This window comes from Rana temporaria, chromosome 3 (genome assembly GCF_905171775.1).
Source record: "Rana temporaria chromosome 3, aRanTem1.1, whole genome shotgun sequence".
In the NCBI taxonomy this organism is placed as follows: Eukaryota; Metazoa; Chordata; class Amphibia; order Anura; family Ranidae; genus Rana; species Rana temporaria.
Genome location: NC_053491.1, coordinates 392,841,789 through 392,856,568, shown reverse-complemented (window position 1 = coordinate 392,856,568; position 14,780 = coordinate 392,841,789). Strand labels below are relative to the sequence as shown.

At 47.4% G+C, this 14,780-nt stretch overlaps 1 protein-coding gene across 1 annotated transcript in view; it reads left to right on the top strand.

Annotated features, from left to right (window-relative positions):
* The window catches only part of PARVG (parvin gamma), a 62,647-nt gene that overhangs the window by 15,291 nt on the left and 32,576 nt on the right, over positions 1–14,780 (top strand). Inside the window, exons 4-5 of the mRNA XM_040345815.1 lie at positions 3,244–3,346; positions 11,815–11,955. Coding sequence (XP_040201749.1) covers positions 3,244–3,346; positions 11,815–11,955 — 244 coding nt within the window. The remainder of the gene's footprint in view (positions 1–3,243; positions 3,347–11,814; positions 11,956–14,780) is intronic.

Genomic DNA, 14,780 nt, shown 5'->3' with positions numbered 1-14,780 from the left:
TAGACGATCGATGCAGCGTCGGGTGATGTCTCCAGCGACAGGTGATAAAAGAAACGTCAAAGCATCGGCGCGTCGTTCGCTGAGCTGTGCTCTGAATGGATGGATGTTCTCATCGCTGGACCAATCGCTGGAGACATCACCCGTCGCTGGAGAGATCACCCGACGCTGGAGAGAGACAACGATGGACCAGCGAGCAGCATCGATCATCTATTTTCACCGCTGGATTTTTATTTGGTTTAATTAATAGTCATTTGTTCTACGGTGTGTGTGTTTTTTTGGACAGTGCCCATGCATTAAGACAGCCCTGCTTCTCCTAGTTCAAGTCTACAGGTCAGGTCTGAGTATTTGAAAACAACAGACTGCATCAGGTTCTATTATCCGTATCTATAAAAAGACTACTGTCCCTTTTAATGTGAACCTGTTGGTAACTTGCCAAAAGTCCAACATTTTCTAAAAGTCTTTAAATCTTAAACTCCACTCTTTATCATTAAAAAGCACTGCTTGTTCTTCATTCCAGTGACTTGGGGGGGGGGGGGGGTACTAGGGTTAGAAACAGGGGTCGAGTCCTGGAGAAAAAAGTGTGGGAACTCCCACCCAAGATCCACTCCCCCACCAAAAAAAAAAAAAAAATGATACGCTCATATGCATAATTACTAAAAGCAAGTTCTTTCTAAATCCCACGATAACTCATGGCAGACCTCCGCAATGTCTCCTGGGAACAATGACAAAAGCTCCCAGGAGACAGTGCAGCGTCGAGGAAGTGACGAAATACACTACCTTAGGGGTGTCAAACTGGCGGCCCTCCAGCTGTTCCGAAACTACAAGTTCCATCATGCCTCTGCCTGTGGGAGTCATGCTTGTAACTGTTAGCCTTGCAATGCCTCATGGGACTTGTAGTTTTGCAACAGCTGGAGGGCCGCCAGTTTGACACCCCTGCACTACCTGATGAATCCATATACAGGAAGAGGCCAGTAACATAAAGGATTACTAAGGTTCGCCCTGCCCCTGAAAGTGACTCGAGCTGGGCATCACCGCTTAGTGAAGGATTGGCTCGGGCAGCTCGGCTGCTCTAGTCCTGCAAAGGGAACTGCGTTCCTGCTGTGAAAAAAGTGCAGGAACTCCGTTCCCACGCATTCCCACAGGACTTGAGCCCTGGTTAGAAAGCACCTAGAAACATGGAACAAAGTACCACATGTAGGGCAGAACTGTAAATACAATATATATTCATCTTCCTTAATATAAAGTGATGGTAATCAACAGGGATGTGCAGCGAGGTCAGTGGCTGGTGAGGCACTGGCTAGTATCAGAGCCAGATACACACAGGTTACATACTGTACGACACGATCATTAGAGTGAGAGCAATAATTCTAGCACTAGACCTCCTCTGTAACTCTAAACAGGTAACCTGTAAAACAATTGAAAATGTCGCCTATGGAGATTTTTAAGTAGCAAAGTTTGGCGCCATTCCAGGAGTGTGCACAATTTTAAAGCGTGACATGTTAGGTATCTATTTACTTGGCGTAACATTATCTTTCATAGTTTTTTTATATATTCATGAAAAATTATATTATATAATATTTGGGGGCACTGAGTCATTTTCTAGCAAAAAAAATATATATATATATATATATATATATATATGATTTTTTACATGTGGGAGAGAAGTGTCAGAAGCGGCCTGGGTGGTAGATGGTTAATTACCATCAGTAAGTAATATAGAAATAATTGTTATATATTATTTTTAAGGTAATTTACTATATTTTCAAAAACTGTACTCAAGGACAAATTACTGAAGTTTGAAGTTATAACTTCCAATCAGTAATTTCACAGTAAATAGATAATTAATAAATTATTATGTTATTACAAATGGCATATAAATGTATGATTTAGCTTGATTAGAACAGTACCTTTTCAGCAGGCAGCAGATTATCATTCTTCCTCTCAACTGCATGAAAAAAACATGGGATTATGGGTAAATCTGATGCCGCGTACACACGATCATTTTTCGGCATGTAGAAAAAACAAAGTTTTTCCAACTTCATCATTAAAACAACGTTGCCCACACACTATCGTTTTAAAAAAATGCTCTAGCAAAGCGCGGTGACGTACAACACGTACAACGGCACTATAAAGGGGAAGTTCCATTCGGATGACGCCACCCTTGGGGCTGCTTTAGCTGATTTCGTGTTAGTAAAAGACGATTCACGCTTTTCTGTCTGTTACAGCGTAATGAATGTGCTTACTCCATTATGAACAGTAGTTTTACCAGAACGAGCGCTCCCGTCTCATAACTTCTGAGCATGCGCGGGTTTTTAACGTTGTTTTAGCCCACACACGATCATTTTTTACAACCCGAAAAACAACATGGTTTAAAATGTCGTAAAAAAATGCAGCATGTTTGGAAAATTTTTTTTTCGTTTTTCAGAACCCGAAAAATGATGTGAAGCCCACAGACAATCATTTTAAATTACATTTTTTAAAAACAACGTTTTTTTCATACCGAAAAATGATCGTGTGTTTGCAGCATTATACCAATAAACACATGCTTTTTCCTTCTAGTTAAGAGGGCAGGGCTGGAAGGGAGCATTTTTCTTCTAGACACATGCGCCCTTCTATGACACTGTAGTGAGAGGAGGGCCTCCACTGCTGCATTTTTATTGGACAGCTTGTTCCAATGGTGCTTTACCAATGGTCCAAAGCCCCAAGCTGTCCATTAAGCTCAGTGCTTCTGACAAGAAGAGTGTAGAGTGTGCCAACTTGTATTTAAACTGGCTGCTCTGTATGTAGCATCTGACAGGCTGCACAAGATGCCCCATATCTCGGGAACCATAGGTGACAGTGATCAGTGGTGGGGTATAACTTCCGCTACCTACCCCCAAAATTTGGGGTCTCTGTGACCCCAGGTCGCCGAGTTACGACCCTCAAAGCTCAATAGTTTTTTTGTTTTGTTTTTTCATGACAGGTGAGGCTCTGGCTCACCTGCCTCCCCTGACTGCACATCCCTGGTAATCGCACTCCCTGGATATATAGAGATGATCAGTAGAAGGAGCAATTACAAATATGCATCTGAAATATAAGTCAAAATGTGGAAGTCATGTCAAAAATTACTTCCAGGTAATTGTCACAATGACTTCAAACATGTATGTACAAAGTACTCAGAACAGTAACTTTCCATAGGCTATAGATAATCTATTTTGTAGAGTACTTTCGATCTGGTGATTTTGTCTTTTCGTTTTCTTCCAGTTCCTTATTGACTGGATCAATGATGAATTAAAGCAGGAGCATATCGTAGTAAAGAGCTTAGAGGAAGATCTCTTTGATGGGTTAATTCTTCATCACCTTTTACGTAAGATATTTTTACACCGTCTTCTAATCTACCGGAGATCAGGAGCTCAAGCTGTTGTGATAGATTGGCTGATGGATTTGGCTGAGATTCACATCCCCGACTTGTTTACCATCTCAGGCTTAAACTTGGCTGTGTGTGAAATGCATATCTATTTTCTCCCCCAGACTTAACAAGATCTGAAAGAAAAAAGAGGAACTTAGTTTTATACTTAACGTCTGGCTGCTTGGAAAACATAGACATTGGAGTGTTAGGGTGCATTCGCATGGCAGCCAGGGCTGGTAAAAGCAAAGTGGTAAAATCGGTTGAGCTGTGGTTTTACCACCCCTTCATTGCCTACCTAAACACAGAAATGCAGCCACTCAGGGCTGTACACATGCAATGGCTGTGACGCTTCGCTCCGTAACTCCAGCAACGATTAAACAGGTTGTTGCATCCAGAGGGTGGTACTGCTGCCCAAAGCAACACATTCAAGTGAATAGGGGTGCGCCACAACTGCGGGCAAAGCAAGCAGAGGGGAGACGGCTCACAATGTTGTAACTTCTCCTTACTGCCTGTCAAACACCTCTAAAATGATCATTGATCACTTTTCAAAGGGTCGGCAATGACAGGCATATGTGTGAATGATCCCTTAAGGTGCAATTTTTTTTGTGACGGTTGGAAAATGTATCTTTGTGCCTTCGAGTAAAGTTACCCCTCCTTAAAGTAGTTGTAGGCCTTTAGTTTGCTAAAGCACCATGTAAATAATTGCAATTTTTTTTAAATAAAATAGTTGTTTTCATCTTTTTTTTCCATCTCTGTGCTACTGATCCTGCAGCCTCTTTGCAGTCACTTCATGTCTACATGCACTAGAATGAGTGGACCATGCCTGTATAAGCCAATGTGATAAGGTGACAACACAAGATCATAAATGGGAGACCTGGTCAGAGCGTTGTCACCCTATAACAAAAACTGCCTGAACAAAGATCTTCATGGCGGGATCACCAAGTACTAATTTAATAAAAGCTGCAGATTTAAAAAGATTAAAGGGACATTAAAAATTACAATAACATGTCAAAGCTTGTATAAACAGTGATTGGATTTACTTCTACTTTAACTTCCCGTCATTTTATTTACCCACTGTAGACAAAGTAAAATACTCCATACTTTTTAAAATAGTAGAACTATGACTCTGTGTACAGGCTGTGCTATCGATCACCAAACCCAAATCATGCTATGTGGAATGATCATTACCCCTGTGTAAGCTCTGACCACATTGACATGAAGCTCAGGCACAAGTCTGTGTTATTTTATAAAGACCCAGAACCATCATGAACAAAAAAATTCATGGAACCTTATCATAGCTGCTGATTCCATTGTTTACTGTCTGTGCGCTCAGATTCTCATTGATCCCCAAGTAGTAAAATAATCTTTATCCCATTTTCGCAGTCAAAGGCCATTATCCCCACTGGTGAACCTGTAGCTGGTTGACACCTTTCCAAAGACCGAATCATAGAGGTGCACCTTTCACAGTCCCTTTTTGGGGTTCCATTATGCTATAGATACATGCTAGCAAGGGGCAGTGATGGGGCAACATCTTGTTGGTTTAACCACTGGCCAAGAGACACCATAGTCTGGATAGCACCACTTGGTGCTAAAGCTGGCCACACATCGAGCAAATTTTGGCCAGATCCTGATGATTTGGTTGAAATTTGCACAGTAGGTGGCCTGGTCTGCCACTTGCTCCCTGACATACATAGATTGAAAAATCAAAAAAGCTTTGTGAACAATTGTTGGCTGAAATGCTACATACGATCCTGAGGTTAATCTATTAATTGTGAGTGAGGATTTAGCACCAGCATGAAAGAAAATAATGTGGGTAGCCCAAAGAACTCCTCTGCAATAATCTAACTATGAGGGTACTGCTCTTGGATTAGAGTGGGAGCTCTTTTCATCATTCGTGAATCATTGAAAACTAAAAGGAAAGACAAAAGCACAAAACCCCATAGTGTAGTATATTAAGCAGAAAGTATTTATTAAATTGATAAAATTGCACTCACAAAAAATGGCATGTGCTAGGAACGGTCTGAGAAGCCTAGAAGCCGGAAGTGATCAAGTGTTTACCAGGGCCCCTGCCTTGGCAACTGACAAGGGTATGAGAGGGCCCTTGTGATGGAATAAAGCCATGGTCAGTGAAGGAACACTGTCACAGAAGCATATCCCGGAAGTGGAGGCTGCCTGACATAGCCGATGTTCACATGTGCAGTAGGACACAGGGACGCATGACTAGGGCAGCCGGATAACTTACCGCACCAACCAATACAAGCATATACCCCTTAACATTAAACCTTTCCCAATAATCACACTGACACCTGCTGGATTTAAAATGGCCTGGTAGGCCTTTATTAACAAATACAAAATAACTGTATATATATATATACACAATCATATACATATATATATCACCCAACTTTAAATATTTAACCTATTCCTCAATTGTTAAACCTTTTAACCATACCTTGGTTGTCAGTCCCCCTGACAACCCCTGATCACTCTTATGGGCCTGTGGTACCCTCTTAGCTAACGACATGTCCCCAGTCGCGACTACCGACTCGAAGACCTAGCTGACCACAGACCCACCCACTTCTCCCCTGGTGGTCCAGACTGACACCAGACCACCAAGGCAGACACCATCCCTGTAACTATGCCCCCCCACCGTTTTTACCTAACCACCGTCTATTTCTACCAAACGGCAGGGGAACCCACCGCCACCGCGGCACAAGTGGGACCACCTCACACTTGGGCCCGCCGCCACACCAGGAAAGCCCTCCTAACGCCCTCCTCCAATCCCAGAGCCCAAAGATCGATCCCGATCGGGTTGAGATGAACCCCGTCCCCCCTCAGGTACCTCCAAGTCTCAACTTCCAAATCTGAATGGCGAACCGCTATCCCACCTTGCTGAACCACAAACCTGCCCACCTCTCTATTCACCTTTATCCGGGCCTTATCCAAACGCTCCAATGACCTAGCCTCCCTCCAGGCCATGCGATCCACAATATCTGACCAAACAATGATCAGGTCAGGGAAAGAGGCCCGCAGTCGGCGTATATCCCATTGTATGTCTTTGATCACCTGGCGCATCGGCCGGACGCTCAAATCATTCCCCCCCGCATGTATCACCAAAATGTCCGGGGCCCTGTCTAAGCTAGCCCCCCTGTGAACTTCGGGCAACACCTTCTGCCACATGAGACCCCTAATCCCTATCCATCGTACCCTTCCTTCCTCCCTGGGTACACCCAGCTGTCTCCCCCCAGGCTTGACATCCGCCCTTCTTGCCCCCCAAAACACAAATGAATGTCCTAGGATCCAAATCAGACAACCTTGGGGCTCTGTAAAGACATAAAAGAGAAAAACAATACCCAGCAGGACCAAAAACAACCCCCCGAAAACATCAACATCAGCATTGTCAACCACCGATACCTCATTGTTTACAACAAATGAGGCCGTACATACAGTTTATATCTATTAGACTCCCATCTGCCAATCCGCTTTACAGAATCTGCAGGCAGGCCTCCCCTTGCCGCTTCCGTTGCTGCCCCTATTCGAAACGAATGCGCCGAATATTCCCCCGGGACTAGACCCCCCTCCTTCAGACATTTCCGGAACACCGCCGTAAACTGGAACCTAGACAAACATTCCCCTTTTTGATGGATGAACAGGGCCTCCCCCCCTTTTGGGCCAACGCCCAAAAACCGTCTTAACACCTCAACCGGGCATGTTAGTGGACAATTCCCCCAGAACAACTCTATTTTTACGCCCTTACCTAGTTGATCCGTCTTTGAACGCCTAAGCCAAATCACCACCGATTCCTCCAGGACCTAACGTCCTGCAGTTGCAGCCCACCCCCCACCAACTTGGAGGGGGAAACTAATTCTCCCACCCTGAACGCCCCAAAAAAAAGCCAGAACGAAAACAGCCCGAAAGTATCTGCTCATAAAGCGATGCGCAAACCTTTTCCAAATTCCCCAATAACGTACCCAGGACTGCGAACGACACCGGACGCCTGGAATCCCGTGTAGTACTGCCCTTCCTGTACCCCTTTAGCACCCTGCGCACCACAAAGGATTTTGTAAAATCCCTGAGGCCCGCCATCTGAAATAAAAAAAAAAAAATCTTTTTGCTAATGGCGCCACCCGAGGTTCCCCTCTCGTAATTGCAGCACACAAAGTATAAGACCAACGCCTGCAGGTCTTCCGGATCTTCTGACCCTCCTACCTCCTCCCTCAGTGCGGACCATTCCTGCCACACCTTAGAGTAAGCTCGCCACGTTCCCTCGCTGATCGACTGCCGAATCAATCCTGCGGCGACTCCAGTGCAACGTCCCACAACTTCTGAGGGCAGGGTTCCCCCTGCCCTTCTGCCCCTGGCGCCAGGATCCGGAAATTCCGCCCACTGGAAACGAGATAAAGCATCCGCCAATCTGTTATCCACCCCAGGAATATGCACCGCATATATCAAGGCATTCACTTTGAGACACTTAAGTACCAAGTAACGCAGTAACCTAATCACCGGGGGCGAGGATGCCGATATGCTGTTGATCGCCCACACCACCCCCATGTTGTCGCAATTGAAGCGCACCTTTTTATTCCTGAAGGACTCCCCCCACAATTCCATCGCCACCACGATGGGGAACAACTCCAGCAGCACCAGGTTCCGGAGGAACCCTGCTGCCCTCCAAGACTCCGGCCAGGGCTCCGCGCTCCACCGTCCGTGGAAATAGGCCCCATAGCCCACTGACCCTGCCGCATCGGTAAATAGAGCCAGGTCGGCGTTGCTGACCGGCCCCGTCTGCCACATCGAGCGACCATTGAAAGAGTCCAGGAACGTTCCCCAAACCCTCAAATCGTCTCTCAGTTCATTGGTCAGGCGCACAAAATGGTTCGGCACCCGAACCCCGGCCGTGGCCCCTGAAAGCCTTCGGCTGAAAATGCGTCCCATGGGAATAATCCGACACGCGAAATTTAACTTCCCCAACAAGGATTGGAGCTCCTTCAATCGAATCTTCCGCTTCACCCGGGCCTCACTGACCTCCCTCCTCAAAGCCAACACCTTATCCTCTGGTAGCCTACATTCCATCGCCATCGAGTCAATGGTGATCCCCAAGAACACCAGCTCAGACGCAGGGCCCTCCGTCTTGTCGGGGGCCAAGGGGATCCCAAAACGTTCCGCCAAATACTGCACCGTACCTAACAGAACCCCGCAACAGCGGGAGTCCGGGGGTCCTATGCACAAGAAGTCATCCAAATAGTGGATGACGGAATTCACCCCCGCCACCTCCCTGACCGCCCATTCAAAGAACGAGCTAAACGTCTCAAACAAAGCGCACGATATGGAACAACCCATTGGCAGGCAACGATCAACAAAATACTCCCCTTGCCAGTGGCACCCCAGCAAACGCAAACTAGTGGGGTGCACCGGTAACAGCCTGAAGGCGGATTCCACATCCGTCTTTGCCATCAAAGCCCCCTTCCCGTACTTTCTAACCCAAGACACCGCCGCATCAAATGATGTATAGGTAACCGCACAACTCTGCGGATCAATACCATCGTTGACCGACCCCCCTTTTGGGTGCGACAGATGATGTATCATCCGAAATTGACCCACTTCCTTCTTCGGAACTACGCCCAACGGGGACACCACCAAACCCCCCACCGGTGGTTCCTGAAACGGGCCGGCCATCCGGCCGAGCGCCACCTCCTTGGCCAGCTTAGCCGACACCACCCCCGGATGTCGCAGAGCTGACCGCAAATTGTCCGCCACCGGAGGGACCTCCGCCAACGAACTCGGAATCACGAAACCCTCCCCGAACCCCTGCTCTAGCAAACGCGCCGCCGCCCTGTCCGGATACTTACTTAGAAAAGGCAGCATCCTTTCCAGTCTCAACGGCGTCATTCCCTTTTCCAGCGCCCTCTCCGGCCCGCTTCCCCTGTTTGAAACACCTATTGAACGCGTGCGACCCACCGCACCCTGAGCACTCGTGCTTGAAGCGGCATGATCCTCCAAAACGACAGGTTCCGTCGTTGAACTGCCAGCACACCCCTTTCTTTTTGAGGGCCGGCGATCCCGCGGAGGAAGCGCCGCCGGCCCCCCCAGGAAAGGACTGGCCCGCAGCCCTGGTCGAGGTCATCAACCTCATCCACAGGCTAATGTCCTTATGGTCCCAGCGGATGGAGGGACGCACTGCCTTGCGCTGACGAAACTGTTCGTCATACCTCAACCACGCCAAACCCCCGTATACCCTATGCGCTTCGTGAATGGCATCAAGGTAACAGAATAGGGCCGTGCAGTTCTCGGGGGCCTTTTCCCCGATCACGCTAGCCAGAATCGCAAACGCCTGTAGCCAATTCGTAAACGTCCGCGGAATGAGCCTATACCGACGTTTTTCTTCCTCATCTTTTTTGCTCTCGTCCGGCTTCACCCGGTCGAGGTGAAATTTTTCCAACGGGAGCAGGGAAAATATTTCCACAAACTCGTCCTTCTGAATTTTTTCTCTCACCTCTGGCTTCAGATGGGCACCCAACGGCCCTTCAAAGCAAATGTAAATTTCCCCCCTAGCCGCGTCATCCAGCCGTACCTTGTCCCCGTCCTTGTCCTTGCGTTCCGCCGCCGTTCCCACGCCGTCCTTGTCCGTCTGTGTCCCTGCCACGCCCGTCCCTGGATTCGCCGGCACCGGGGGGGGGACAACTGCCGCTGGCAGCGCCTGAACAGCGGGGGTAGGAACCGAGGGGGGGGGGGACCGGAACCGGGGGGACCCAAGGACCCAGCGGGCTCGCAACCTGAGGAGCACTCCCATCTAGCCTACGTAACAATTCCCGTAAAGCATCCCACACACCCCCTCCCCTGAGGGACTAAGCACCGCCACCCCCCCACTAATGTCCTGCGCCCTAACCCCACCCCTACCCCCCGCAACCAAGTTAGATGTAGTCTTACCGGTTCGGCGCGGCCGTGAAGGTCCTCCAGCCGACAGGTTCCCATAACGTCTATCCTCCGCGGGGTCCTCCGGCAGCTCCCCCTCTTCACTGCTGCTGGAACCGGTCGCCGCCTGCCCGTGTGGTCGTTGACGAACCTCCTCTCTCCTTCCCCGACCGCTGGACACAGCTGGCGTTGTGACAGGTATGGGAGCCACCACCCCCCGAGGGCTCTCGTCTCCCTCGCTGCTGAACTCCTCGATCAGATCATCCCTCAGCACTGCGGCTGCAGCCTGAGCACCACTGCCCCTCCGGTCAACCCTCCCAGACTCAGAACGGTGCCTGGAGGCGGGACCTCCCGACTGACGTGACTGGCCTGGTGTCGCTCCATCCGAATCACTGAACGCGTCCCCACCGCGTGCGAGGCCACCGCCTGTGCCCCGAGCTAGGCCGGCGCCTGTCTGAGAGTCCTTCCCACGCCGGGCCGCCCCCCCGACCGGAACATCGCCACCGGGGGCAGCCATGTGAATCTGGGCCTGCACCAACACAGGGGAGGTAGGCCTGGGCACCCGCGAGGCTCCCCCGCGCTGCGCGCTTCCCGACGGGGGCCTACTGGGACTCCGCACCCGACGCTGTGACCTGGGGGTGTTATCTGGGCTAAAGCGCTCCGGCGGTATCGACCGCCTCGCGCGCGTTGAAGCAGGCCTAGACCCGACCGGGGCCTGCTGCACCCCCCGCAGAGTGGCGGTGATCTGGCTTTGCAGCCAGTCCGCGCCGTGGACCTCCGCAACAGCTTGAAGCTGCGCTAACAACCCGGCTACCTCTGACATTTTTTCTCCCTTCCTTGCCTTTTCCACAGATGACCCGGAGCGCTGACCCGATATACAGACAGGCTGCAGAACTTCTCTCCTTGCTTCTTCCCCCGGACTGACGATGCCCCTCCTCCAGCATCGCCTAGCTAACTGAACTCTCCTCCCCCTCTCCTCACCTCCTCCAATAGTTGTTTTCCAGGGTCCTTCTAACCACCCCCTCTAACTTTAACCCTTTCTTCCCTAAGTTCCCTACACCCTGTCATGCTGTCCTCCGCCTCCATTGCATCTACGAACTTGTCTTTTTAAAGCTGCAAGCCTCAGCTAAATGAGTGCAATTTTCCATTGAATTAAATGCTTTCTGATTATTATACTATACTATGGGGTTTTTCACTCTTGTCCATCATGCAGTTTTGTGCATTGTAACTCTTGAGCACCTACCATGTAAGTTTTTTTTCCTGTCCTTGCATAAAACATCATCAATGGGTTCTACGTGAAAAGGAACCCTTATTCCGATTTCCAACCAGAACCTGTTATTTTTAGTTATGCTGATGATGCAGAAAAATGTAGCCATAAAAACCACTCACTGATGTATTTTTCTTGCAGAAACCCTAAGTTGTTGTCCATCCATAGTGACACCAAGCATAGGGAATCAGTTTCCAGATTCTGTTTTTAAAGTCATATCACTTAATGAACAATTGTTTCTTATGTCCAGAAAAAATTGGATCCCTCACACTGGAAGTGGAAGAAATAACATTGTCCACAGCCAATCAGAAGAGGAAGCTCGGTGTCATTCTGGAGGAGGTCTCCCGATGTCTACAGCTGGAGGACAGTCAACTGAAGTGGAACATGGCCTGTAAGTACCACTTATTCATGCAGCAAGATACTTGACCATTACAGTCTGTTGAAAGATTCATTTTTTATGAGCATCATGTCACCTTCACATACACAAAAGCTGTAACACTGATGCCCCTCTTGTGATGTAACGGTGAATTTGGGCCTCTTAAATTCTGGTGTGGATCACAAAATATTGCCACACGTTGTGCATAATCTCAGCAATGTAAAGGGAAACTATACTGTCTTCTAGGGAGGCACCGATATCAGTATTTGAACAGGAATGTGGTACAATTCCTGTCTGAATCACATGTGATTTCCCCCATGGCTCCTGTGTGTGTTTATAGATAAGGAAAAGTGCCATCTAGTGGGTAGTTTCATTTTTTTAGAACTCACAGTACATATCTGGCCACATGCAAAATAATCTACATAGGTGTCCCGGTCTGCTGATGATAGCAAATCAGGGCCACTGGAGCTACTCACAGGGCTGGAGGAGATGTAAAGGCGGTCTGCCCCCAAGCTGACATCACTTCTGCCTTATAGCCATGGGGTCCTGGAACTTCTCCTCCAGCCCTGTGAGCACCTCCAGCGGCCTGGATTTGCTAACATCGCCGGACCAGGACACCTATGTAGATTATTTTGCATGTGGCCAGACATGTACAGTGAGTTCTAAAAAAAAAGAAGCTGCCCACTAGATGGCGCTTTACCTTTCTATAAACACACACACAAGAGTAGTGGGGGGAATCACTAGAGGTGGGGGGGCTGTGTAATGTAAAGGAAACCAGAGGTGTGGGGGCTGTGTAATGTAAAGGGGTCTTTCTACATTTTACCCGCATTTATAGCCGCAGTCCTATAGACTTCTATAAGGTTGCACGTTTTTTCTGCATTTTCTGAAAGCGCATCAAAAAGTCCAGCATGCTGCATCTTTGTCTCACTTTCAGAAAATGGGAAAATATATATATTTTTTTGGGGGGCATGACACCATGTCTTACTGCACCAGTTGACACCAACCCTAGTGACGCATGTCATGTGCTTGTTTCCTGGAAAAGCTGGCTTAGACTGGCATATTAAACAGTGCCACCACCTCGCCCTGCCATAATTATATATATATATATATATATATATATATATATATATATAAAATCTTTTTTTATGAATAGGTTTAACCCAAGGGTTAAACAAGTGCTGTTTTTTTTAGGTTGCTGTGCTGCAGATTAGTGGAAAGTTCTATGATCTGCACATCAAAAAACTGGCGAAGATACCTTTGGTTACAATGTATTTGTCCACAAAAATCATAAAGCTGTGCAGCAGCTTTTGAGACCCAGCACAAGATTTGGCTGTCAAACATCAGCTGAGTCTCGCCATTTATAGAGACAATGCAGGCACGTAAGGGATAAGGTGCTACATAGATGGGTGAATACTGTTTGAAGTTTTTTTTTTAGGGAGTATCTCATACGCCAACTATAAAGTGGTTGTAAAGGCTGAAGATTTTTTATCTTCATGCATTTTATGTATGAAGGTAAAAAAAAGCCTTCAGTGTGCAGCTCCCCCCTCAGCCCCACCTAATACTTACCTCCTGGGTCTCTTCCTCCTGATTGACTGAGATACAGGAGCCCTTGGCTCCCACTGCTGTCAATCACAGCCAGTGCGGTAGGAGCAGAGGATGGGCCTGAGGTGTGCTCTCTGTGTCTTATGGACGCAGAGAACTGGCTGGGCAGTGAGCATGCATGAGTGCACCCACAGCAAGCGGCTTGGCAAGGAGGAGGGGCCCAAAGCACCAGCGGGAGACCCAAGAAGAGCCACTGCACAGAGCAGGTAAGTATGACATTTTTTATATTTTTTAAAAATAAAAATGTTTCCTTTACAATTACTTAAAACCTAAAATAATAAAACGCAATACAGCTGCTGCACTTCCCTTGTCTGCTGGTTCTTCCCCCTTTTAACGGCCTTTCACTGGGAAGATCAGTGTACTGCTTCTCCTCCCCCAGCTCTAATGCAGCTGGGAACATAAGGAATGTCATCAATTATAAAAAAGGAAGAAAGGGTATTTATAAAGTTTTTTTTTTTTGTTTTTTTTACAGCTATACAGAAATGTTTTACCTTTTTCTATTTTAAACGAATCGGGTTATTTTATAAGGTGATCGTTTATAATCACTTTAAAGGCTTCCCATTTTTCTGATAACAGCTCGGTGAAACCATGATGCCAGGCTGGTACTTTAAAGAAACTCACACACTATATTGTTATTCAGCAGATGTCCACATAAACTCACGTTAATTACTGGCTCATTTACCGCAACCATATCCGTGCCAGAAATATGGCACATTAAACCGTATCAGAAATAAACAGGGAACAGGAGGTGAAATTGTATTTTCTTTTTCAAAGAATTATGAGAAATGGATACAATATTTAATGTCTTAAAATTTGAAATGAACGACATTTGTAATAAATATTATTTGCAAAACAGAGGGTTTCGCTGCTTTGCCTTATCCATAGCATAGCATTATACACAGTGAGTAAGTCTTTGTACTTGAACAGAACTTAAATGGGGGGGTCAAAAATAGTGTTCCTGTTGACTTGTCCCATCATTGCACCCGGGGAAAAACACCAAACATCACTTAAAGAGATCCTGTCACCAGACTATTCTTCTCAACATCAACAACAATCTTCCCACAAGATATGTGCATTTAAAGCGAAACTAGCGTCCCACTTTGGGAAACTGCGAGCAGACAGACTCTTTATTGCAGAAGAGATATGCAATGTCTCTTCTACATTAAAAGATACCTACCTGCTCACAGTCTTCTTTGTAATGTACACGGAGCTGGGCAAGTGCAGCTCAGTCTATATAC